Genomic DNA, 25,834 nt, shown 5'->3' with positions numbered 1-25,834 from the left:
TAAATCCTACAACAGACACACAATAATTATTTCATTTTTGGAAGATATGATACATTATATAAACAAAATGTGTTTGGTTAGAAAATATATTTGCGACGTCCTCTTATTATAGGTAAAAGAAGTTTCAAACTTTATGAAATGAAAATTAACAAATTTTGATACTTGGAGCAAATATGTTAATAAGATTTATTAAACGAAAACTATTTATTTAGACCGAGCGTAAGCAACAAATTATATTTAGTAGTTATAACCGTAATGGTTTATGGAAGTGTGGTACATGTTCAAGTTGACCGATTTTTGTGGAAATTACTCGACAAGCTGGGAGCAAGAAGCTCGTTGGAGGCCCATTGCACACCCAGCCGAAGACCCAACATAACTCAACAACATTTTCTAAAGAATAACGTTGCAAGGCCTTGCCAAGGACAAAAGGTAGCGAGTACAAAAGGCAGAAATGAAACATTTCATTAGACAACAGTCTGTTTTAGTAAACGTTTAGCATTACAGACATAAATGGTTCATGATGAAGCATTTATAAAATGCTATTCGACATTAATGCTTCAAACAGAACTCTAGTACTACGTAAGAGCTTCAAAGTATCTGCCTCAGCACCATTTTAGTTAAGTAAACCCAGTGTAATCAATCAAACTCAGTCAATGGTAAGGCTTGGTATCGATCTGCAGCACGATATATCTTGCTGCTGGTGTTTCTCGAGAAAAAAACAAATTGGACTTGCTGCTGAGCCCCGGTTCCCTCTGCAGGTAACGGGAACGGGCCCCGTTGTAGGAGCGGTAAGAGTTGTGGTTCAATGCCTTAATCACTGTTGGATTAGCGATTTAGCATAGCATAGATCAGAGATCATACATATTCTTCCAATAAATCACCATTCCGAAGAGGGGCATCAATTCCTCACCATGCAAAATATCATGACATGGAAGAAGGCCTAAAGAGTGCAACATAATGACGAGCTGCTACCATCCACTACAATGTTATGCATAGACCAGCAAGTATACCAGCAGTGTCTTGCTAGTAAGCAGTAGCGTGACAATTTGACAACATGACACTTGTTGCCAAACAAAACAAAATACCAAGAGAAAGCAGTTCATCTTGTTCCCTAGCAAGCTCTCGATGCGATCGAGTTACTTCGATGGTTGTTCCCTTGATGCCGCTTCCTCCTTCCCAGCTTCTTCTTCTTCACTCTGCTTCTCTTCAGTAGGCACTGCCTGCTTCTTCTTCTCCTTCTTGTCCTCGAGTAACTCAACGAGCCCCCGGAGCGCGACGTCGGCGTTATTGCTCCGCAGCAGCATCTCCGACACCTCGGCCGGCGTCACCTCCACCTCCGAGAGCAGCTCCTGTATCTCCGGGAACAGCGGGTGGTCGTCGATGAGGAAGTAGTTGTGGGCGAGCGTCTTGAAAGCCTCTCGGCCGCAGAAGCCCATGTAGATGTGCATGTCCATGCGCCCCGGACGCAGCAGCGCCGGGTCGAGGCGGTCCTTGTAGTTGGTGGTGAAGACGATGATGCGCTCCTCGCCGATGGTCGACCACAGCCCGTCGATGAAGTTGAGCAGGCCGGACAGAGTCACCTGAGGTTGTTCCCGGGCAGAGCGCGCGCGCGCACGGCGGACACCATTGTTGGCGTCGAGTCAGTCATATGATGATACAATACAACAGTGAACGCTGCGAAGATCAGCTTGATTTAAACGGGTGTAGTTTAGTTACCTGATTGCTGTTTGATTTGTTGGGCGGCGGAGCAGTGCGCGGTGGGGGAGCGCCCGACTCCGGTGCAGGGCCGTCGTCGATGTCGTCGTCGCCACCATCGTCTTCTTTACGTCCGCAGGTACGCACCGGCGGCGCCTTGTCGTCCTTCCTCGACACGGCATCGCAGCAACAGTCTATGTCCTCGATGACGAGGATGGACTTGTCGGATATGCCGACGAGCAGCCACTGCAGCGAGGTGTTGAACTGCACATGGGAGAGGTCGAGGTCGAAGAGGTTGTAGCGGAGGTGGTTGGCCATGGCGGCCACGAGGCTGGACTTGCCTGTGCCAGGCGGGCCGTAGAGCAGGTACCCGCGCTTCCACGCCTTGCCGACGCGGCGGTAGTGGTCCCTCCTGCTCTTGAAGAGGTCCAGGTCGGCGACGATGGAGCGCTTGAGCGCGGGGTCCATGGCGAGCGTCTCGAACGTGGCCGGGTGGTGGAGGCTCATCCTGTACCACATCCGGCCCTCGTTCATGCAGATCTTGAGCGCGCGCTCCCGCTGCTCCACCTCCTCGGCGGCGTGCATGACGAAGGGCACGTAGCGGTCCATGGCGACGTCCGTGTGCTGGGCGTCGAAGCTGAGCTCCAGCACGAAGTCGCGGTCGCCGCCGGCGCTGGGCTCGCCTCCTTTCTTGGCCTTCTTCTTGCTCCCGCCGCCGCTGGCGCCGCCGGACGACGTCGGCTCGACGCACGTCCACGTGAAGCGGACGCCCTCGAAGTCGTCGAAGGTGGAGCCACCGGGCTCCAGGAAGAGGAGCCTCCGCCAGCTGGCGCGGCCGGCGTCGTCCCTGGCGCGCGCAAGCGTGACGCCCAGGCGGCGCATGGCGCGCGGGTCGAGCCTGGACGCCAGGTACGTCCGCGCGGCCTCGAAGAGGAGGTTGTCGTCGGCGCCGGCGCCGGTGCTGCTCGGCTGGCTCCGGACGACGAGCGTGCGCCGGTCCCTCTGGCCCCAGCCGACCCGTGCGCCCAGCGCCGACGCGGCCCAGCGCGCCGCGGCGCGGAGCTCCTCGGGGAGCAGCTCCCGCGCCATGCTGCGCGCCATGACCGCGTACGCCGCCGCCGACGCCGCCGTGGCCAGCGCCTTCCGGTACGCGTCCACCGCCTTCCCTCCCACCGCCGCCTCCATGGGCTCCATCCGCAGTGGTTCTTTGGTTGGCTTCGACCTCCTTGCGTTGCGTGTTGCCTCTTGCGCCTAGAGGCTGGCTCTGCTCCTATCCGTCCGGTCGGTCGGGCGAGACTGCGATGCGAGAGGTTAGCTGGTGCGCAGTGCCAAGTCTTTTCCGTTTATGGCAGCACCTTTTCATCGTGCTTTCGGGCGGGGAGGAACGGGGAAGCGGAGCGCCGCTCTGCCTGCCACTGTTGCCTCCGTCCTGTGTGCCGTGCGTGGCGGACGGGCAATGGCCGGTCAGAAAAGCCTGTGCGCCTGCTCGTCAGCCACGCACTGTACTGCAGGATTCGCTCCGCGAAGTCGCCAACTGGGCCTTGCCGCCTTGCCCGAATCGCGTGCCGTCGTACGGGTACGTGACGGTCGGACACCGAGCACGACCAGTGCTGGGCGAGTGGGCCGTGGTCGCATTGCACCGTTGCACGTCAAGGGAAGACCACGATGCATGATCGAGTTGACTCCGAGTGGGAGACGAAGAAAATGGAGGTGGACGCGAGTGGAGGACTCGAGGTGGGGAGTGCCCTGGGCAGCGCCGCCGCCGGGAACCAACGCACGACTGGCTCCTTCTTGTCCGCCGCAGCTGGCCACTGCCACTGCTCAAAACACAAGCGGGTACACGGCCGGGTAGGCGGGTACTTTCGTGCGCCTAGCACGGGAAGGAGCAACAACAGCGATGCACAGTGCTCGGTGCATGCAAGCGCCGGCGATGCTTTTGCACGATCTAGAAACGAAAGGCGACTATACATTTTGTTCTTGTTCCCAACATCGAAAGCGACCAAGGCATCGTCTGCCGCCTCCTTTCCTAATTCGCCCTATCACGCGTCTCCGTGCCTTTTTGCTTGTCTGTGATAATATATGGGATAGAAACCGGTGAAAAGATAGAACTAATTTAATAAATGCAAACTCCATAATCTAAAAAAACTCATTTTTTGGACAAAGTGGGGGAAATGGTTTGTATTTTTTTAGGCCTTGTTTAGTTCCAAAAAAAATTTGCAAAATTTTTTATTTCTCCGTCACATCGAATCTTTAGACGTATGCATGAAGTATTAAATATAGACGAAAATAAAAACTAATTACACAGTTTGGTCGGAATTGACGAGATAAATCTTTTGAGTCTAGTTAGTCCATGATTGGACAATATTTGTCAAATACAAACGAAATTGGTATTATTCATATTTTGCAAAATATTTTGTAAGTAAACAAGGCCTTAGTACTCGTCTATCATTTGATCCAAACTTTATGTTGATACCTAAAATAATAGAGTATCCATTTTGCAAAAAAAAATTTTAATTGTATATGTGGTAGTGCATTGCATGTTGAGATAAATAGTTATTGCGGTTTTATTTAGTGGATTTTAATTAAATATGGTAGTGTATTGCTTAGGTTGATAGTTTGTATGTTTAGAGAAATAGTTAGTGGAGTTTATGATTATAAGAGTTATAGATGTCGCTTGGGGCACGCAACTGATTTTGGTGTGGTCTCTGGTATAGGCAGTACAAATCATAACTCCAAGGGCGAAGCAAATACCCCTCTATTTCAAATGGTAAGCTGTGCAAAAGCGGCTAGGACCGAGAGAGTACAAAGGTACTAAGTGTTCAGTAGAATTAGAAAAAAAATTCTCAAAAGTTTCAATCAATAGACATATATATTCTAGGTATTTATTACAGTACAACTTTTCTGCTACGATTTAATGATTTTGCTCTGCATGAATGAATGAATGGTTAAAATGTTTCAAACCGAAAGAAAAACGAGACATCACCTGAAAAAGTTTGAAAAAAATTGATGTGTGCCTTGGTGCCCCACAGCCTAGGCTCAAGTAGCCTTGGCCCAACAGTGGAGCGTGCATTTCGAAATGGACCCACTGCAAATAGATTGAGGCCCATGTAAGCCTGGCCCAACAGAGGAGCGTGCATTTCGAAATTCGACCGTTCGACATCCAAAACCATGAATCCCGCTCAAACGCCAAATACTGACCCCGTCCCCAGTAATTCGAACGCCACGGTCCCCTTCCCCCCAATCCCCCGCGCTCCCCTCGAACCTTCCCGAATCCATGGAGGCCGCCCCCCAAACCTTCTAGAACGTCCCTCCCCGTCCGCCATGAGCCGCGGCGAGCCCGCCGCCTCCCCCTTCCGCGACCTCTCCAACCTCCGCACCCCGAGACCCAACCCCAATGACGTACCCCCCTCGCCGCAGTTCTTCACCGCCTCCAAAACCCCACTCCATGCTCCCACTCCGACGCCACGCGGCCGCCGGAGGCCTGGCAACGGCGCCCCGACCCTGACGCCCCTCGGCCGCCGCCTCCGCGCGTTCGAGGTTGACCAGTCGCGCTCCGCCCGCCGCGCCGAGTCCGGCCGCGAGCGTGCACTCCGTGCCTTCGCCGCCTCCGCCTCGTCATGGCTGTCGCTCCTCTTACGCGACCCCTCCGCCTGCGGCTGCTCCCCGGCGGTCACCGGTTCCGCCGCGGCCGCGCAGCCCTGCGCTGCGGGGAAGCGCGGCGCGCTCGATGGAGAGAGGCCGCGTGGGGGGCGCAGCCCGAAGAGGCACCGCGGTGCTGGTGATCGCTGCGGGGAGAGGAGGAAGGAGATGACGCCGGCGATGGTGGCCGCGTTAAGGGAATATCTGAGGGAGGCGTGCAGCCTAGAGGATGTTACGGAGAGGATGGAGAACTACATGAGTAAGGGTGCGTGTGAGGAGGTGCTCTTCATGATGTTTCAAATTTGTAAGGTGAGAAATTTTCGAGGGTTCAAACTCTACGGCTTTGGCATTTAACATTCTGCTAATTTTGGATTGTTAGGTTAGAAATTTGAAATAATGAATTATCCAATTTCGTCCTGTCTTTAGACTGAGTCCAAACTGCTAAACTGATATGTGTTGTCCGTTTTCTTTTTGGATTGTATTTGAAGAGCTGGACATGGTAACATTTAAATTACGAGTGTAGATGTGAAAAGTATAGCCTCGTCTTTGAAAATAACTTATGTAAGATGTGAAAATTGGATATGGGTATATGACACATATATGGTGACTTATTATGCATCACTTTGTTATCTGTATAAGAGTGCCTGCAGTATTTTCCACAAGAAGATATGCTAAAAATCAGAGACTGCAACGATTATAGTATCTTAAACTCTTATTCCATCTGTCCCGAACTGTACTCGTCATTTTGCTTTTGTACATAGCTTTTGCTTACCTTATGTCTAGATATATAATAAAAACTATATATATATTTAGAAATGTCAAAACAATATATAATTTGGAACAGAGAGAGAGAGTACTTCTCATGCACTTTCTTATTTTCTAAACTATACCTAGTTCTTATAAATGGCAAAAAGTTTTCAGCATATATTACACAGTAGAATCATTACCCTCTAACCGGCACAGTATTTCCCCCCACATTTTTCAGAACATTGACGAAGGCAGATTGAAGATGAAAGCACAGTGCCCCCTTGTTACTGACCTTAGGCTCAAAGAGAAAGCAACTAGGATTTTCATGTCCTACAACCCATATTGGCTCAGGATTGGCTTGCATATTGTCCTTGGCAGTGATTCCTTGCTGCAGACTGGACAAGGAAAATGGGACAAGGAGGTTCATTTTCTAAAACTAATTCTGGAGAAGTATATGTTTTCTCAAATGATGACTGCAAAATCATCTGGTCACAAGAATGTGGTAGAAAAGCACCATGTACAAGGTTACAGTGAAGTGCTGGGCAATATTATATTGAAAAGAATTTTTCTGCTTGTTGTTGCACTAGACAGAGCCAAAATAGAAAGTGCTCTACCTCTCGAAGCTGGAATCGATGGCCTTGATGGTGGATCCCCTCTTTTATTTTCTCACCAAGGTCAAATAAAATCTAGTCGTCAAATCATTCAGGGTAATATAGCTGAATCCATCGCTTTTTATTTTTGTTTTTCTGTGCCATGCAAGTGTTATATTGAGTTGCCATTCTATTCTTTGACTGATTACTTAATTCTAGAGTCTTTGAGGGAGACCATGCATGGAGAAGGTGACATTCTGATACACCTCACAACTATGGGATATAAGCTAAATTATCAACAGGTATCCGTATTTGCTGTATTGCTACCAAACAATTTGGTTTTGTGTTTTTGGTTGTATAAGTTTCTTTCAGTAATGGTATAGTTTAAATTTTGTTTGAATATTGTCAGATTATTCTGATTTTCTTTTTCTCGCCAGCCTGCTCTGTCAGAATATGATTTCACTATGAGGAGTTTATTTGAAGATCTCCAAGATGGCATAATTCTTTGTAGAGTTGTTCAGCTGCTCCTCGCAGATGCATCAATCATTTCGGTAAAAATTTCCTTTTGCTACACTAATCAGCCAGATCCTATTAGCATTTGATTTACGGTGCCAATCGCTTCATTTCAGAAAGTAATTGCTCCCTCAGATACAAACAAGAAGAGGCTAAGTAACTGCAGCACTGCTATACAATATATCAAACAAGCTCAGGTTCCATTATCTGATTCTGATGGAGTCACAATTTCGGCGGAAGACATCGCTGCTGGGGATAAGGAGCTTATTCTTTCACTGCTGTGGAATATGTTCATCCATATGCAGGTCAAATGTTCAATATAATGCTATTGAATTTTTATTGCTAAGATATAGAGTTCTAGATTGCTCACTGTAGGAGTTAACCAACCTTCAGTTTCACATCATTCTCATTAGGTTTCGTTAATTGCTTTTACTTAGTGGTTATGTGTATTATTTAATCTTATCATCGTAATGTCTATTCTCACCCCAAACTGTTAAATTATATTATTCATATAGTGGTTTTATAGGTTACTGTGCAATTTGTAAACTAAACGTCTCTGAATGTTTTTTTTTGGTCAAGGCAATGTTTTCATCTAACTCATTCAGATTCCAGAATAATTGATATGTTTCATTGACTCTTGTTACCTTTTGCTCCTGTGCAGCTACCATTGTTAGCAAGCACAGCCTCACTAGCTCGTGAATTAACCAGGCTAAATGTACATGTAATGGTGAGTGATCCGTTCATCTGTCTTAATAAACAGTTAAAAATATGTGGATAGAATGGGACAACATACCATGCAGTGTGTATTTTATTTGCTCACGGTAGACAAAAGTTCCTTGATGAAGCTACCGACCTACCGTATATGTTTGCTTCTGTGCTTATCATTTTGATCTGAGACTTTTGTTGGTTACTTTTAAGGATGGGTTCTATTTCTTTTTGAGAACGTGCTGAGGACGTTTACTATTAAGGAGTTTCTTTTATTTCAGGAACAACAAATGTCTGAGAACAAGCCACACATGGGTTTGCTTTACAATTGGGTTCAGGTAAGGATTCCTTTGTTTCTTTTATCTGTTGCTCACATAGTTGTGTGCTAAAAAGTAAATGAGTCCATGGATTACATGATTTGTTTGAAGTTGTAACGATTGCTTTCCTCAGCCTGATTCATGAACAAAGTATCAAGACTTTTGTTTCTCAAAAGCACAGGAGTGTTGTGTATCATTGCATTAAGAAGTATCAAGACTGTTAAAAAATGCTTATTAAGTATTCTTTTGTTTGTAAAAAGGCTGTTGTCATTGCCATTTCATTGTATCCTTTCTGCTGAAAATGCTCATGCCTGGGTTTCCGTGCACCACATTGTATACGATATTCTTGATGTAACCACTGCCTCAATATATTGCAAGCTCAAAGACAACACAGTAACAGCATTGATCTTTTGTTAATCTTAAATGTTTTGGTCATTTTGATCTAGTATCCTTTTAAGCATACTATTTTTGAAGTTGTATTGTGCTAATCGTACAACCCTGCCTTTATTGTCTAATTGCTACCTATGTTGTTTTGTCTTCTGCAGGCAATATGCTCAAAGTATGGCATGACTGTTGAAAACTCATCTCAGTTTGACAGAAGAGCATTGAACTGCCTCATCAACTATTATTTGAACATTGATATGTTACCCCCCAAGGTTCTCCTGAACCGTCATAATTTTTTGTGTTGTGTTTGCATTGTAATTACACCTTTATCTTTATGTGCCACTTTGATATCAACATGCTCAACATTTCTTGTTGATTATTGTTTTTAGGAAACACTAACTGGATGCCGAAAGGAATTGTTCACCTGTCACCAACTTGATACTATAACTGATGATATCACTAGCTGTCCATCCAGCAAGATGGGGAAAATACTCACCGATGTTCTTCATGTGGTGGTAAGTGGTTTTTTTTTTTTTTTTTTTTTTTTTTTTTTTTTTTTTTTTTGCAAAATCAGTAGTTTCTTTCTCAGACCTTTTTCTGCAATGTGCAGGATATTCCAGCAAGTGACATCTTAGCTGATGGTGTATTATTTGATGAGAAGAGTACCATTCTTTTGCTAGCGTTCCTATCTTCACATCTGACTAATGACGAAAGATTGGTAATAGTTGCTGTCACTTTCAAATTTTCCCTCCTTGTGTTAAAGTCCTGTTCAGGATGCATAAAACATCTTCTTTAATTCATATAGGGCCATCTAAAGAATTTAATCAACATGAGGTTGGACTATAAGTGTGCGGAGACTAAGGTTTCAGCAAGGCGTAGATCTCGAGGAAAGATTGATACGAAGTATCATCCCTCTCAGACAGATGAAAAAGATGGTGCATGCACCAACCAGGGTTTGTTCTTTAACTATTCTTTAGTTTGTAAGTTTCTTCTGCTGAAATGAAATTTGGTAATATTATTGTCAAATGTTATTCTCCATAACCATAACTGTACATAATATGATTTTGTGAATTCCACCATATTATGATGGTAGTATAACAGTTTTCCGCAATCTAGTGAAATTTGTCTTATCTTCTTTCTGCAGTGGAGCACTGTGAGGATGAGGATACATTGAGAGCTTCTGTTGCTCCTCATATTCTATGTTTTGATGGCATGGATAGTCTAGACTCAACAACTCCACTGCAGCTTAGCGGCAGTCAACGCAACTCTATAACTTCTACCACTCAGCTATGGAAAAGTGGGCATGAGTCTATACCTCCTCCCAAATCTCCATTGGATATGTTTGAGAGCAATTGTCAGTCATGTGTGGTTGAGACATCCAATGCAGTTTCCATCAGTATGCTTGTGAGTGTGGATGACATGGAGTGCAGCAGTAATATTTCTTCTCAGGAATTCTTAAAGCCTGTATCTACCTGTATTTATTTCCCTGTTTGCAAGGAACTAGTTGCTGCTCAAAGGATACAAAATGCATACCGAAGATATTTGAACAATAGAAACAGGATAACTGCTGCAATTAAAATCCAGAGCCAGTGGCGTTGCTATTCAGTACGCAAGGGCTTCACAAAGCAAGTTCAGGCTATTGTAGGAATCCAAACATCAATAAGAGTATTCTTGTGCCTCCAAGCTTTGCAAAGCCACCGACTCGCTGCAGTACTGATTCAGAGAGTTGTCAGAGGATGGTTGGCTAGAAAGAGACTGTTAGGTTAGTTTGTACATCTTAGATTGTCCTTGATATATTTTTGTTGCATATTGACCTTTGTTATGGCATTTGTGTTATGGATGTAGAGTTGCTAAGATGTGATTTGTATTGCATTATCTAAGTATTACTGACTGATGCTACTTATATAGGTTCTTCTTCACTGCGAACCTACACAAGACTTTGTGTAGTTGACCAAAGTCAAAAGAGAAAATGTTATCAAAGCCTTGAGTTGAACATTGTGCTAGATTCTGTCATAAGGCTACAAAGGTGCTGGAGGAAGTTCCTGATGCATCAGTCAGTCAAAACATCTGTGATCTCAATCCAGTCTTTTGTCCGTGGCTGTTTGGCACGGAAAAAACTAAATCAAACTTTCTGCTGCATAAACATTATTCAAGTATGTATGCTATTTTTTCAAAATGCTTGTAGACTGGGTAGTACCATAATTTAAGTATCAAAAGAGTTACTTTAATCTGGTCCATTTATTTGCAGAGATGGTGGCGAAAGGTTCTCCACTCGAGGAAGCGAGCTGCAATTGTTATCCAGACTCATTTCCGTAGTTGGATTGCACGACAAGATGCTATCAGAACTAGAATCTCTATTAGTAACATACAGGTACACAAAGAGGCGATGACTGATCTCTGCAAATTTCTTTTCTTATTATTTGATATACACAGATTACTAAATGATTTCATACTTGATAAATTTGTTTGCAGAGATGGTGGAGAAAGGTTTTGTTCATTAAATTGAGGAAGCAAGCTGTTTTAGTTATCCAGGCTCATTTCCGTGGTTGGATAGCACGGCAAGTTGCTTCTAGAACTAGAAAAAGTATTACTACAATACAGGTACTGTATGCGTGTTTTTGTTAGTTGGATATATGGAAATCAAATTCATGGATCTATTTAGATACCAAATGTATGAAACATGATTTCATTACGCAAAAATCCTTCTATTCATAGAAAAACAATTGTAATTAAGTTCACTTTTCTCATTGACATTTATCTAACTGATTGTCGCAGTCCTATGTCAAAGCCTACCTTGTGAGGAAGGCCTCGAAGCAAGCAGTTGCACAGATAAGATCTAGACTGCAGAAGTCTTCTTCACAAGTTGATGATAGTATGCGCCTAATCAACAGACTGGTGTCTGCACTGTCACAACTCCATCACTGTCGGAGCATACACAGCATTCGTCAAACTTGTGCAACATTGAGTAAATACAGCCCTGTGCTCCCTTTTCTATTTTTTTCCTCCAACCTAGATTATTCATGGGGCATAAGATTGCGATATCATACTCCCAGTTGTCTCAGTTTAGCCATCAACTTGCCAGTTATATGTTCAAGAGCTAAGAGGTTATATGTTCTTTCTCCTACAGGTAGTGCTACAGAGTATTCCAAGAAATGCTGCGAGACACTAGTCACTGCTGGTGCTGTAGATATATTGCTGAAGCAAATCCATTTGCTGAACCGTGGGATTGCTGACCAGGAAGTCTTGAAGCAAGTGTTCCTTACTCTCAGGAACATTGCTCGCTGTGCAAATCTTAGACAGGTGTTATCCAGCACTCCAGAATTTACTAAAATCATCTTCCAGGAATTACTGAGGTATGTATATGTAGTATGCATTATGCAATGCTCAAGTTCACATGCTGTATTTACGTTGCCTGGTTAGTTTCTTGCTGCATATTCGTGTCACTAATTCACTATGATCTGCTTGGTGTTTTTTCTCTCAACAGAGGCTTAGCTGTAGTTAGTGCCTCCCTCCAAAGCTCTGTTCTTCTAGATCTTGAGCATATACTAGATTAAGAATGGATACAGCTTAGAGTTTGTTGGTTTGTGAGCATCATATACTTGTCTGTATTATAAGCTGTGTTTTGGGGCATGCCATTCTTATATGGTGGGATGGATGTGCTTAGGAACAAAGCAGACGTGTTCTTCATCGCGTCTGATATTCTAAAAAGCCTATGTGAATCCAAGGAAGGCCATGAAACAGTCCAAGCGCTGAGTCACCACATCAAAAGGCTGCACAATCTGGTGCAAGACCTGGAAAAGAAGGTGGAGCTCGACAAGAGGTAATGCAATGCATCAGTTCGTAACCTTCCGTTGATGCTAGGTTGTTGGGTTTTTTTTTTCGAATCATAATTGCCCTTGCCGATGTCTGATCCGCTGAACGGGCTCTTGTTTCTGCAAGGAATGGACGCACCGGAGCTGCGAAGGCGAACAACCTGCGGCGGCTTCGGGAGGCCACCACTCTCTATCATCTCCTCACTCACTAGTACTTAACGCGTCGGCAGTATAGCTAGCTGAAAGGCTAATCTGACGTTTTGTTGTACAATCATTTGGTCGTAGAAGGTTTTCATGTAACTGGAGGTGACTACGGTGCAACTGTCGAAAATCTTTCTAGGTAGCCAGGATGGTTTTGTTTTGTGATTATTTTGTATCGCAGGTGTGAGAATCATCGGCTTGATGTCTTGGTTAAGACTTAAAGAGTGATGTTAAAAAAAAAGACTTAAAGAGTGAAGTCCATTTGTCACTGAGTCGTCCTCAGCTTCAGCTTTTGATGTGTTTAGTATTTATGAGTTTCAGCTTCAGCTTTTGATGTGTTTAGTATTTATGAGTTTCACATACCAAACAAAAAAACGAGTGCAAACAAAACACCCCTGAATGTGCATGAGAGAAATTGTTTATTCGTGTTCTGTGTCTTTCTGGTTGCCATTTCATGGCTGCTTTAGACGACAGATGATTAGGGATACAGATGGATTTTTTTTTTAAAAAAAGTAGATTTTGCATAGATTTTTTAGAATAACATAAATCTGAAATTGCAGAGGGAGGGCATCCATTGTAGCCAGGTACCAGTGGTTGAATCATGCAGTTTTAACAACAGTATAAAAGCACCAGCAACTGGCATAAAATAGACTCGGCATAGTGCTAGTTTATTGAATTAGAAATAGAAATGAATCTATCGATGTCTGTACCGCTATGAAAGGGCAAGTCCGTCCAACAATTCTTGCCCTGTTAGCATTACACTTGAGAGCTGATACCAATATACATACAAAACAGCACAATGAACTATTGTACATGTACACCTGCTAGCTACGCCTATGTCATAACTTACAGGTCACAGCTCGTCCTGCCTATGAAGCCGCCACTGAAGTCACAACAATTAGAAGAATCAGACTCTAGATGCCCATGAGTCAGTCTGCCATTGGCGTTCATCCGCTGTATTCCAGATTGATCGGCTGCATTAGGTGAGTGGCTGACCTTCGCCTTCGCTTCCCATCTGGAGTAAGCCTGATCGCTGTCTTGACTGGAATCTTGCCATTTTTATGCAACGGCTTCTTGGAGCACTCATGCTGTGCCAGGGAGGACCCACCGCTTTTGCCTGTATTTTGCAGTGGCGACTTGACTCTCTTCCGAGCAAAGCGTGCCTCCATTTCTGGCCTCCGGTTGGGACCAATGAGCCTTACATGGAATGGATTCTCTGCTGTGTAACACACCAACTCATTTGTGGCTTGTCCTTTGTCCAGATCAACACTTCTGCCATTCACCTGTAACATTCACATGGCTAAGAAATGCTTGGGGTTGCACCAGACGACCAGATTATGAAACTGGGAGAAAAGGGAAGTTTACCAGCTGGAGAAGGGCAGAGAATGTTCTGGCAACCTCATACTTTGGTCTGCCGCTAACAATCTCACTAAAAGATGCAGTTCCTGTATTGTCAGTTCTAGATGAAAGTGTGTCAAGAATTTGCTCCCCATATGAACCGATATCAAAAGGTGGGTTTTTATCCTGACAAGAGATGGATATTGGGGTGAGCGCTAAACAAGTTCATAGATGCAAAATTGTAAGGTCATCCGCAATGGTTATCAAATAGCTAGCTAGAAGGAATTCTATTGGCTCTCAATAGCACTTTAGAAATAGCTAGCGAGATGATGTATAAAAATAATAAAAAAGTAGCACTCTCATTGGCTATCGAGGAGAGAGATCAAATAGCTAGCGACTTCCTAATAGCTAGCGACTCATAAATAGCTAATCTAGCACGATCTTCTAGAAATAACTCTCACAATACTCTCCACAATAGCTAGTAACTTCCTAATAGCTAGTGACTTTCTAAGCTAGCTATTTGCAAATTGTCATTGAGAGCCAACAACATTCTTCCTAGAGATCAAATAGCTAGCAATTGAATACCATTGCGGACGCCCTAAGCAGTTCAAGCCAGCAACAAACCTGCTCTTCCAAGGCATCCTCAATTCTTTCTTTCCATGTTGAAACTCGAGCATCCATCTCACTCTGCTTTTCAACCTCAGCGATGCTGGCAAGGAGAGCATTCTGTATGAAGAATTATCTGTCAGTTTTGGAAGTTGAAGAGCAAAGGCAAATCCAGGACGCAGCTAAAAATTAAAGTTCTCAATTGCAATTTGGATTCTAGAAATCAGCAGGCAAAATGAAGTTTCCAATCATATAAAAGCTTTGAAGCATCACCTCCAGGTATGTTTTGGAGATTTTATGTGTGTGGGTGGATGTGTAATATAGCTAAGTTAGTAGAGCTTCGCTTTAACATCATGCCATTAATAAAGCAGTTCAGTTGCTGCACATTCAGACTTGTGCTGGTGCTGTGTGTGCTCTGTTCTCAGTGTTCTTCTACCTCTATCTGTCAGTTGTGAGTGAGTACCAACAATTAAGACATTAGGTGTTTTTTTCACAAACGCGCCTGAACATGTATATGTTTCATTAAGTGGGATAGAAAGTGCGATCACACACATGTCCAAGCCAGAAAAGGGCTTAGGCGGCACCAAAATCAAAAGAGCTTGTTACGCTAAAGAAAATAAAAAGTGACCTACTACTAAGAATCTAACTCCACATCTGATATTGGAATTTACTAATCGCAGTCAGTTCCTCATGACACTTTATTCCAGAAACTTGTCTGTAAAACCCAACACATGACAAAGATTCAAGATCAGAATTGTTGGGACCTGGGAAGACGGAAGATATTGCAACTAATCCTACAGGTAATTTTGTCCACTGCAGCAATAATCTATTATAGTAAGCTTTATCCTAACATGTTTTGACATGCTTACTCCTAACATACATTTAGCTAACATATTGACTTACAGGGCACCAAGATGCTTGTAACCGCACAAGACATAGATGTAAATGGACTATAGAACCATTAAAAAACTCACCAGATGTGACCGACACAAGTCGTCAAGGCTTGCATGTGTATCTATGTCATCCTGTGTACCATTGGGAGTTGCAGCAATAGGCTGAACAGACGAAAAATAAAAATGTAATATTACCCAAATGTTGGATAGCTTAACACAGCAACCAACAAACAAAAATGTCAATAAAATAAACCTCGTCAGGATATGCTGGAACATCAGGATCAACATCTATGTCGTTTGGCATGTCTGGATCATCATCATCAAAATTAATGCCAGTATTTGATCCATTGTCATCTTTCAAATCTCCAAACACATTGGGATTTTCTTCTCCAAATTCAAATGATCTCAAAAACTGCATGTTGGATGGTTAAAAAATTAAATAATTTCTATTTCACCAAAAAGATATAAATTAAATAAGTCAAATCAAAAGATTAGACATGCCTAATTTACATGGACACTGAGTACCTTTTCATAATGTTCCTCCTGCTGACACTGCTGTGCTTCAAAAGATTTAGCATGTTCAGGTATGACGACGCCATCCATCTTTGCCATAGGAAATAGAAATGTGAGAGTTTTCTTTTTCTGAGTGCCAATAACCCCCCGTGGAGAACCTTTCACTGCTCCAAAACAGATCAGTAAAGACAGATCAATACATAGGTCATCAAAATAGCTTTACAAGGCACTAAACGAAAGAGAGATATCCATAAACAACAGCTTCCTGTACCTCTCCTGTAAGGCCGGATCTTTAGGTTGCCAGGTTCATGTGGATTCAAAGGTTTCCATGGATCCTCGTCATCAGAATAATCTCCAACAGGATCCTCTATATAATCTGGGTTAGGCATTTCAACATCATCAGCAAAGCTAGGTTCGACAGGATCAGACCAATGGTTGTTATCCGGACTGGTTCCTTGAGTTGATTGGTCCGGATTCTCCTGGGTTGGATCTAGACCTCCTAGGACTTTTCCAGCGGCCGATTTACGACCTGTGCCCGCTGATCTTAAATTTGGGGAACTGAAAACATTGGCTCGGCTTTTAGAAGGTGCTGAACTGCCTGGATGAGCCACACTATTTTCTTTACCAGAATGTTTTCCTTGCAGAAAGTCAAAAATAGCTGGTGCATCACAAGGATCCAGCAGAAGGAAATCTCCATAAAAATCACATGTTGCTAACTGCAATACATATATAACTATGAGTATTTCAGTATGGAAGTAAAAAGTGGTCAGTTTTGCAGTTGAAATAAAAGGGATAGAAAGTTTACCAAATATGTGTCTAGCTCACTCGCTTCACTATCCAGACAGTCCCCTTCAAACACCAGTAGATTTGCTGGTGGCCTCACATTTTTTCTTTGTAAATCATCTCGATTGACATTGTTATCCAGAGATGTCCTTGTTTCCACTGGTAAATTTAAAAAGGGTTAGACAAATGTTCTTAGCTCCATGACATTCAAAGTAAGCTCATTCAGTGAAGGATCCACTTACCTGGGACATCATCTAACCCCATAAATATATCATCTTCTTCACTGGGAATCATGCTAGGGTCGTTTTGATTAGCTTGAACCAAGCCATTTTCCAGTTGATCCTGCCTGGTATAGTTATAATGATTTAGACTATTGTAGCTAATAATAAGAAAAGATTAGCATGTGATAGTATTAGAGAAATCCTCAAAATATCATTTAAATGCTGAACACCCAAGGTATCACGCTGATCTAGACAATCATAAGAACCACCCTTGTACAGACAATGACAACTTGATGAATCAGAATTCTTTTCTCCCAGCAGTGCTATAAGCTGAGAGTTGCAAGATGTTTATCAGACTATTGCAGCATTTTTCCCACTACTTAAAGAGTGTTCCAATGTAGGATTGAAGTAATCAAGCAGTAAGGCAAGATGGCATACCTGCCAACTACCTTGACACCTAGGCACCTAAGGTGTACATGAGGCAATGTGCACCCTCCTCTCTAGAATGGAGGTGCAACAGGGTTCAAGGCAGTAAAGGAGGACATGCTTCCAGTGATATTAAGAGTAGTAGCAGCAATGGTGAAACAAAGGAGGAGGCAATGGAGTCATTGGTATTGTGGAAGCGGCAAGGTTGGCTCAGATAAAAAAAGAAAAAAAAAAGGTAAAAGGACAGGATTTATAAGGCCCGCATAAAACACTGGCAATTTAGCTACAGGTGAGCCATGATAGGAATCATCGGCCTCACCTGTTTACCATTGCGTCTTTGCTTCTCTCCATCTCATCTCTTTTCTCTCCTTCCATCCACATGAGTCTTCAGCCCCAGAGGATGGCAATTGGCATTGCAAGGAGGCCCAAATTGCAATAACATAGATGTGTTCATCTCCTCCCCTTCTCTCCATGCAACCATTAGGCAAAGCGTCAACTATGGAAGTTACTGCCGACCACCATATATGCCAAAAGCAACACCTAGGCAGGGGTGAATCTGGGCCAGATGACCATGAGGGTCTTGTCTGACAATGGCATGGCCATTAGGAACTATTAGCTCTACACACAGTAATATTCCATTGGAATTTCCAAAAATTCGTCGGGGTCGGCTGACCAATGGCAAGTAATATTCCATCGGGTTTTGATGTTAGTCTATCTGGTTGCAAGTTCTGACTAGGAAAGTCATAGTCGCTGAAGCAAGTCTGCCTTTTATGTTTTTTTCTGCTAGTTTCCTCTTGCGCTGGAGGTCAAGCGCAGTCTGGTGTCTGGGTAGGTCCCTCTTGCGCTGGAGGTTAAGCGCAACTCTGTGTTCTCTCTTTTCTTCTTAAAACTCTCACAAACGCTTGTATTTCCGTTCTGTGAATGGAAATGGGGATGTCCTCGATTCGGAAAAAAAAAAAGTAATATTCCATCGGAATTTCCAAACTTCGTCGGGGTCGGCTGACCCCGAGGGCAAGCTGTAGCTCCACCCCTGCACCTAGGTGATGCCTTAGTACCATGATTAGATAACTATCTTCCAAAGTATAGAAAGGCCTTCGTTTAGAAATATGTTGGCATTGATCCCTTTGAGCACAGAGTAAATCTAACCAAGTGAACATGGATTTGGGCCATCTAATTGAGCTTAATGCTTGGGAGCTACATATAGAGTTTAAGATAATAAAATGTCCGGCACGATGGAGTGCCAAGAGGAAGAATGAAAGGTGCCAATGCGGAGATCATCTGAAATAGGCATACTTCATCGAGGTTCCTATAAGGGGGATACAGATGCCTTATTTTGAAACTTTATGGTTTCCGAACCAAGCAGCAAATGTTTGTCTGCCACGTGACATTTTTAAAGCCTACTCATTTAAGATGCGCAAAAATGTATAATGCATTTGTCACTCTGTCGGTTTCAGGCCCACATTCGACAGGTAAATATTACATACAGTGTCCAGGGAAGCAATTAGTACATAACGGATAAATCTGAAAGCAGCATCAATCTTTCCTTACTTCTTTTGCGAGAGGAACTCTAACACGTGAAGCACCAATGAGTACAAGTATTCCACCTTCCTACTGTACACTTGAACCGATCCTTGGAGTAATAACGCCGCTGCAGATAAGAAAACACAAATTAACAGGGCAACTGCTGACTTGAAAACAGAAAAGAACTTCATTCTGATGCAACGCTCATATTAAATTGTCCTTAGAAAGGCCAAACCTTGGGTGAGCTAAACAACTAGAAAGAAGCTACTTCCTTTAACATTTATTCAGGCAAAGGAAATAACACCACCCAAAATCAAGTCCACAACCAGCCTCCATCCATAGTCAATCCACCCAAAGTGTCAAAATTTCTAACCTCACACACCCAATTCTCAGCTCTCCAGACCCCTACAGATAGCACACCCGCTGTAAAGAAGTGCCGCACGTTGACCGCAAGAAACCCCGGCCCTCCGCACCAACGTACCTTCGGCAAAGTTGACGGAGTGGGCCCCGTCCTCGCCGGAGACCTCCCCTGAGCAGATCTTGAGCAGGTACTCCTCGAGGCTCTTGGCAACATCCAGCTCCCAATTCGACTCGGGGTCCCTGTTCGCCTGCAGAATGGGGAACCTCCCGCCGGTCGAGCCAACCTCCCCGCCGCCGCTGTCCATGCCTCCGTCCCAGGCTACTAGGCGCAAGAAAGCATCCTTTTGCGGGATTAGGGCTAGAAACCCGGTTCCAGAAGCTTCTGGAAATTGGGCGGGAGACGACTCAGACGAGGGCGCGAGGAATCGGAGGTGTGAATGGGAAGAGGGGGCTAGCCGGCTAGGGTTAGAAGGGGGTTTGGGGAATTTTGGATTTCGGGGTTCTCCCGCTCGATTTGGATTTGCGGGATTCGGGTTTCAGAGAGGGGCCTTTGTGCAATTTGGAAGGAGAAGTAGGCCCCGTTTGATATATTGGGATGGCCGTGTTTAGTTCTAAAAATTTTTTGGCCTGAAATACTGTAGCAGTTTTGTTTTTATTTAACAAATATTGTCCAGTCATAGAATAATTAGGCTTAAAAGATTCATTCTGCGATTTACAGGCAAATTGTACAATTACTCCCTCCGTCCACGAAAGAATCAATTTCTAGAATCTGTGCCAGTCAAATTTTTTAAAGTTTGACTAACTTTATAGAAAAAAGAGTAACAACATCTATAATATAAAATGCACATTATATGAAAATATATTCTATGATGAATCTAATAATACTAATTTGATATTATAAATCTTAGCATTTTTTTCTAGAAATTTGGTCAAAGTTTAAAAAGTTTGACTTAGGACAACTCTAGAAATTGACTCTTTCGTGGACGGAGGGAGTAGTTTTTTTTATCTATATTTAATACTCCATACATGCACCGTAAAATTCGATGTGACGGAGAATCTTAAAAAAAAATGAGTTTTTAAGGGAACTAAGGCCTTGTTTAGTTCCCAAAAAATTTCAAGATTCCCCGTCACATCGAATCTTTGGTCGCATGCATGGAGCTTTAAATATAGATGAAAATAAAAACTAATTGCACAGTTTATCTGTAATTTATGAGATGAATCTTTTGAGCCTAGTTACTCCATGATTGGACAATGTTTGTTAAATAAAAACGAAAGTGCTATAATAGCCAAAAACCCAAATTTTTGCTAACTAAACAAGGCCTAAACAAGGGCTTAAGGGGTGAGACTGCGAAGAAGGAAATTAATATAAATTATTAATATTAAAGCCGTGTTTGGCAGGTTTATTCACGGTTTCAAGAGCTTTTTGGAACTGTTTTATGTAAAATAGAATAAAATAAAATAGGTCCACCAATAAAACCTCTAAAAATATGCTTTTACAAAACTTTGGCGTGCGGAGCCAAAAATAATAGCTTCTTTCAGCTTTACCTCATCTTACATGACGTTCCGTGAGAGCGCATTTTATGGAAAGAGCTATTTTGCTAAAAAAAAATATCAAAATAGCTCTAGCTCCACCGATAGAGCTATTCATGGAGCTAAAGTCTAAAAAAACACCTTCGCTAGCGAAGTGGAGCCGTGCAAAAAAAAACCTAATAAAGATGTAAAGAATGAATGACTAAATATAATATTTTTTTATTTCTATCACTATTCCCATCTCATTCCAATTCCAAACTCATCAGAAGCTTCTGGGGGGTTGTCTAGTTCACCTCAAAAAACTTTTTAAGATTTTCCGTCACATCAAATCTTGTGGCACATGTATAAAACATTAAATATAAATAAAAAAAAGCTAATTGTATAATTTAGTTGAAAATCACGAGACAAATCTTTTAAGCATAGGCCTTGTTTAGTTCATCCCAAAAACCAAATTTTTTTTAAGATTCTACGTTATATCGAATCTTGTGGATAACATTAAATATATAAAAAACAAAATTAATTACACAGTTTGCCTATAAATCACGAGATGAATTTTTTAAGTCTAGTTAGTTTATGATTGGATAATATTTGTCAAATAAAAACGAAAACGCTACAGTACCGAAATTTAAGAATATTTTCGGAACTAAACAAAGCTCTAATTACTCTATAATTCAACAATGTTTGTTAAATAAAAACGAAAATATTAAAATTCAAAAAAAATCTAAACAAGGTTCTGTGTGTGTGGGCCCTCCTCGAAACACCCTTCTCGTGCACGCGGACGACAGCCCAAGGTGGGGGCGGTGCAGGCGGGGAGTTGCGAAGGCTTGGGCAAGGTTACGGCCGCACAGCCACGAGGCGCGAGGCGGGGAGGCGGAGGCGGCTACACGGGTGGCGAGATGCAGGGGCAGGGCGACGCGCGCGGCTGGGGAGCAAGCGGATGCACGTCCGCGGTCGGAATAAGGCCTGAGCTAGAACGACGGGAGGAGATAAGGCCTTGTAATTTTGCAAATTTTTTCATATTTCTCGTCACATCGAATCTTTAAACGCATACATGGAGTATTAAATATAGACGAAAATAAAAACTAATTACACAATTTGGTCGGAATTTACGAAACGAATTACGAAAGTGCTACATTATCAATTTTCCAAAATTTGTCGCAACTAAACAAGGCCTAAGACCGATATCTTTGTGCGGCTCCGCGTGCATCGGTGATAAAAGAGGGAATAAAATAATTGATTAGGAGGGCTCAGTGAAGGTAGCGCACCATGATCCATGACACATAAGATTATTTATTTATTTTTTAATTTAACAAGCAAATGAGTTGCATTGCAATTGGATGAACCAAATCATCACGTGTACATGCTACAACAAGGCCCCATAAATCACGAATCAGGCCGCCCGGGCCGCGTGGTCGCGGGCCGGGCCGGCGCCGAGGACGCCGGCAACAGGCCTGGCCCGGGTGTGCATCCGCGGGACCGTCACGGTCAGCACGCCGTGGGCGTACGCCGCCGCGATGCCGTCCACGTCCACCATCCCCGGCAGCCGGAACTTCCGGCCGAAGCTCCTCGCGCCCGCGTCGTCGTCGTCGTCCAGCTCGGTGCGGATGACGAGGTACCTGGCGTCCTCCACCTCCACCCGAATCTCCTCCTTGCGCACGCCTGACGGGGACACACAGAGACAGAGCGAGCGTCAACGCCAAACCGAAGAAGAAGGCGACCTTGCTAGTTGCTCGGCTCAGCTCAGCTCAGCTGGCTGGCTGGTGGGTGGTGGCTGCACCGACCGACGACGGCGAGCAGCACGCGCGAGTCTGTCAGGGATCGAGTGGGGGTTACCAGGGAGGCTTGCGGAGAAGAGGTGCGCGGCGGCGGTCTCCTCCCAGCGGACATGGTTGGCCGGGGGGCGCCGCGGCGGGAGCAGCTCCGGCGGCTGGGACGAGAGGAGGGAGAAGAGGCGCCACTGCCACTGCCACTGCCACTGCCATGGCAGCTGCGCCGGCCGGAAGAATCCTGGATGCTCCTCCATTTCCATTGGGTAATAATAATCCATGGCGAGCGGACGGAACCTGTTCTGTTCTGTGGCTAGTAATCGGCCGTCAGGTCTGCTCAAATAGCGCGCGTGAGACAGTGGCTGCTGCTCCGTGCTCCCGTCTGAATTGGATGCAACTTGCTGCTCCAAGTTGCGAGGGCTGCTGGTCGGCATGTGCGGCCCCCATGTGCGCACATAAATGGACTGGTTTAGTTCAAAAATTCTTAAGATTTATTGTTATATTAAATTTTTTAATGTATGTATAGAACATGATAAAAGATAATTAATGATATAGTTTAGTTATAATTTATGAGATAATTTTTTTAAAATTAGTTAGTTCAGAGTTGAATAATAGTTATCAAATACAAACAAAAATATTATAGTAACCAAACTAGAAAAATTTCAGAACTAAACCCTCACAAAGAAACGTATCCATTTATTCGATGGAGACCCGAGAAGAGACGCTTTTGCCTGCAAAATATCTTGGCCATTGGCCGGGAGCAGACCGGGATGAGGATGATGAGTAACTAGTGGATTGTGCGCGCCCCGGCGCGCAAGAGCAAATGATACAACGGTGCTTTGAGCAATACTAAAAATAAATAATGATATATGTTGAAAATATTAAATATCATAGTCATGCTTATTAACAATCATCGAGTTTGTCAACCGGTACATGGAAGGATAGTATGGCCTTGTTTAGTTCCTAAAATATTTTGCAAAATTTTTCGCATTCCCATCACATTTAATCTTGCGGCACATGCACGAAACACTAAATATAGATAAAAGAAATAACTAATTACACAATTTATCTGTAATTTGCGAGAAGAATCTTTTGAATCTAGTTAGTCCATGATTGGACAATAGTTGTCAAATACAAACGAAAGTGCTATTGTTCATATTTTGCAAAAAAAATTGGAACTAAACAAGGCATATGTTACAAAAGTATTGTACACCTGCGATGATATGGCATAAGGTAAAAGCGGTCTTCGGTTGGCTAAAAACATAGCGTTTATTTTGTGTTTCTTTTCAAGCTGCATAGAAGGATGATCAGTAGTTCATGTTGCGGTCGGATTCGCAGCTAAATTCATGTTCGCTTGAGTTCCGCACCGGCGAAAATCTTTCTATATTTAAGAAAATATGAAACTATTTAGGAAATCTAGATGTATGATCTTACTTTTTTTATGACTGGGTTAGGGAGTTTGTAATACGTGTCTCTTACATGTAGGCTTTGAGTATTGGTGGATAGTTTAGAAGAAGAAAGTATAGATTTAACAAGAATAAAGCTAAATAAATGTTATACCTAATCCAATGAGTACGAAACTTTTACCTTTATTCAAACATATAATAATGAGCCCACTATAAAAATTTTACCACAAATAAACAATATAAAGTACATATATGATTTGTTCTTATTAATTATAGAAAAACATAGATTTAAAGCTACAACAAAAACTTTGTACTAAAGCCTTGTTTAGTTGACCCCCAAAACAAAAAACTTTTCAAGATTCTCTGTCACATCGAATGTTGCGGCACATGCATGGAGCATTAAATATAGATGAAAACAAAAACTAATTGTACAGTTTGCCTGTAAATCGTGAGACGAGTCTTTTAAACCTAGTTACTCTATAATTGGACAATGTTTGTCAAATAAAAACGAAAGTGCTACAGTGTTAGAATCCCAAAAAATTTTAGATCTAAACAACGCCTAAAGTATATCATATTATATATTCATTCCGTAGATCTACTCATCAGGACCCCAACAAAATTGAATTTTTTATTTTATATTTTTTTTGTGATTTATTACAATTTTTAAAATATTCAGTGGAAATAAATAAATAAAAGACAAAACCACCCTCTAAAATCACGGGTTATTTAACCGGTTTTAAAAGTTCAGGGTGTAGAATATCCGGTTTATAGTTTAGGGATGAAGTATTGCACCCTAAATAGTTTGAGGGGTTAACCTGCATCCCACAAATAATTGCGTTTCTTTGACTTCTATGATTCATGTTTGACCGTCCGTCTTATTCAAAAATATAATAAATATTATTTTTTATTTATGACTTATTTTGTTGTTAGATATATTTTTATAATGATTTATTTATTTTATTGTTTGATAAAAAAATAAATAAGATGCGTGTGCCAATGAAACATTTCAGATGACTTCAAGAGAGATGAGAAATCATGGGGAAAATAAGCGGTGGCAGTTTTTTTTTGTTTTCTGTTGGTACTTCGCTTGACCACCGAGATGATAGAAGAAAATATAAAAGGCCCCTCTTTTTTCTCCCTTTTATTATCTAGAACAGAGTACACAGCGGGCAGCACAAATAATTGAGAAAGAAAACACAAACAGGGTACAAGTGGACACGTGACCCAAGAGATATTTTTAACTGCACACTGTAGCAGTAGGTGGAGTGAATTTGGAGCGTTGATCGAAGAATCCAATGGCTAAGAATTTTGGGACGATGTGTCCCATGTAGTCTGCGCCCTTCAACTTGGCCATTGTAGAGAGTAATAACAGGCCACGGGCCACAATCTTTAGCGTGCCTCTCGCAATATAGGAAGCCCGCAATATAAGTTAGATAGCAGTAGTTTGGGCCGGCAAAAAAAACACAGCTTTATTGTTGCAAGAGACATAATCGTAGGTTAAAAAAAGAGATATAATCGTGAAACATGTGAGACTATCTATTGACTCTACGGTCCACACCAACCTTTTGTCTTTTGTACAGTAGTACTAGTTGAGTGCCCGTGCGTTGCTACGGGTAATAATAGTTGAATTCTATAAGACATAATCACCATTGAATTGGATCAATATTAAGCATATCAATCAATTTTCCATAAAATCTAAATGCTCCAGGTCAACCAAAAAAAAAGAAAGAAAAACCATGATAGTCTTGGAACCTTGAGAAGCTTGGCTGATGTGGACCTGTTCATGTTTTCCTAGCCCTTAGGCCTTCCACAATGGTAATGCTCAAAAAAAAATTTGATCTACCAAGTCAAGAAAAGGGCATCGAATC

At 42.8% G+C, this 25,834-nt stretch overlaps 4 protein-coding genes across 5 annotated transcripts; 1 reads left to right on the top strand and 3 right to left on the bottom strand.

Annotated features, from left to right (window-relative positions):
* Positions 851–2,985, bottom strand: LOC8084046 (AAA-ATPase At3g50940). The gene is made up of 2 exons (XM_002460735.2): positions 1,717–2,985; positions 851–1,580 (listed from the first exon to the last, which is right to left on the bottom strand). The coding sequence occupies exons 1-2, from the start codon at positions 2,887–2,889 to the stop codon at positions 1,137–1,139; spliced, it is 1,617 nt and encodes a 538-aa protein (XP_002460780.2). The 5' UTR covers positions 2,890–2,985; the 3' UTR covers positions 851–1,136.
* LOC8080126 (abnormal spindle-like microcephaly-associated protein homolog) lies at positions 4,918–12,889 on the top strand. Of its 2 annotated transcripts, none has more exons than XM_021454083.1 (19): positions 4,918–5,643; positions 6,320–6,788; positions 6,891–6,973; positions 7,109–7,222; positions 7,301–7,489; positions 7,846–7,911; positions 8,171–8,227; positions 8,752–8,862; positions 8,980–9,105; positions 9,180–9,308; positions 9,396–9,543; positions 9,735–10,352; positions 10,499–10,743; positions 10,839–10,961; positions 11,063–11,191; positions 11,366–11,555; positions 11,718–11,943; positions 12,255–12,410; positions 12,530–12,889. In XM_021454083.1, the coding sequence occupies exons 1-19, from the start codon at positions 5,017–5,019 to the stop codon at positions 12,612–12,614; spliced, it is 3,891 nt and encodes a 1,296-aa protein (XP_021309758.1). In that variant the 5' UTR covers positions 4,918–5,016; the 3' UTR covers positions 12,615–12,889. The 2 variants fall into 2 exon arrangements, with proteins under 2 accessions (XP_021309758.1, XP_021309759.1); XM_021454084.1 differs by having other exon boundaries at positions 4,919–5,643; positions 9,201–9,308; positions 12,530–12,859.
* LOC8080125 (condensin-2 complex subunit H2) lies at positions 13,241–19,793 on the bottom strand. The gene is made up of 11 exons (XM_002460734.2): positions 19,386–19,793; positions 18,932–19,031; positions 16,979–17,082; positions 16,759–16,895; positions 16,225–16,669; positions 15,966–16,117; positions 15,694–15,852; positions 15,522–15,602; positions 14,566–14,667; positions 13,969–14,127; positions 13,241–13,886 (listed from the first exon to the last, which is right to left on the bottom strand). The coding sequence occupies exons 1-11, from the start codon at positions 19,567–19,569 to the stop codon at positions 13,551–13,553; spliced, it is 1,959 nt and encodes a 652-aa protein (XP_002460779.1). The 5' UTR covers positions 19,570–19,793; the 3' UTR covers positions 13,241–13,550.
* On the bottom strand, positions 22,065–23,009 carry LOC8084045 (18.8 kDa class V heat shock protein). Its single transcript, XM_002460733.2, has 2 exons — positions 22,628–23,009; positions 22,065–22,453 (listed from the first exon to the last, which is right to left on the bottom strand). The coding sequence occupies exons 1-2, from the start codon at positions 22,992–22,994 to the stop codon at positions 22,185–22,187; spliced, it is 636 nt and encodes a 211-aa protein (XP_002460778.1). The 5' UTR covers positions 22,995–23,009; the 3' UTR covers positions 22,065–22,184.

Source organism: Sorghum bicolor, chromosome 2 (assembly GCF_000003195.3).
Source record: "Sorghum bicolor cultivar BTx623 chromosome 2, Sorghum_bicolor_NCBIv3, whole genome shotgun sequence".
In the NCBI taxonomy this organism is placed as follows: domain Eukaryota; kingdom Viridiplantae; phylum Streptophyta; class Magnoliopsida; order Poales; family Poaceae; genus Sorghum; species Sorghum bicolor.
Note: the sequence above shows the minus strand (reverse complement) of the source record. Positions and strands in the feature narration are given on the sequence as shown.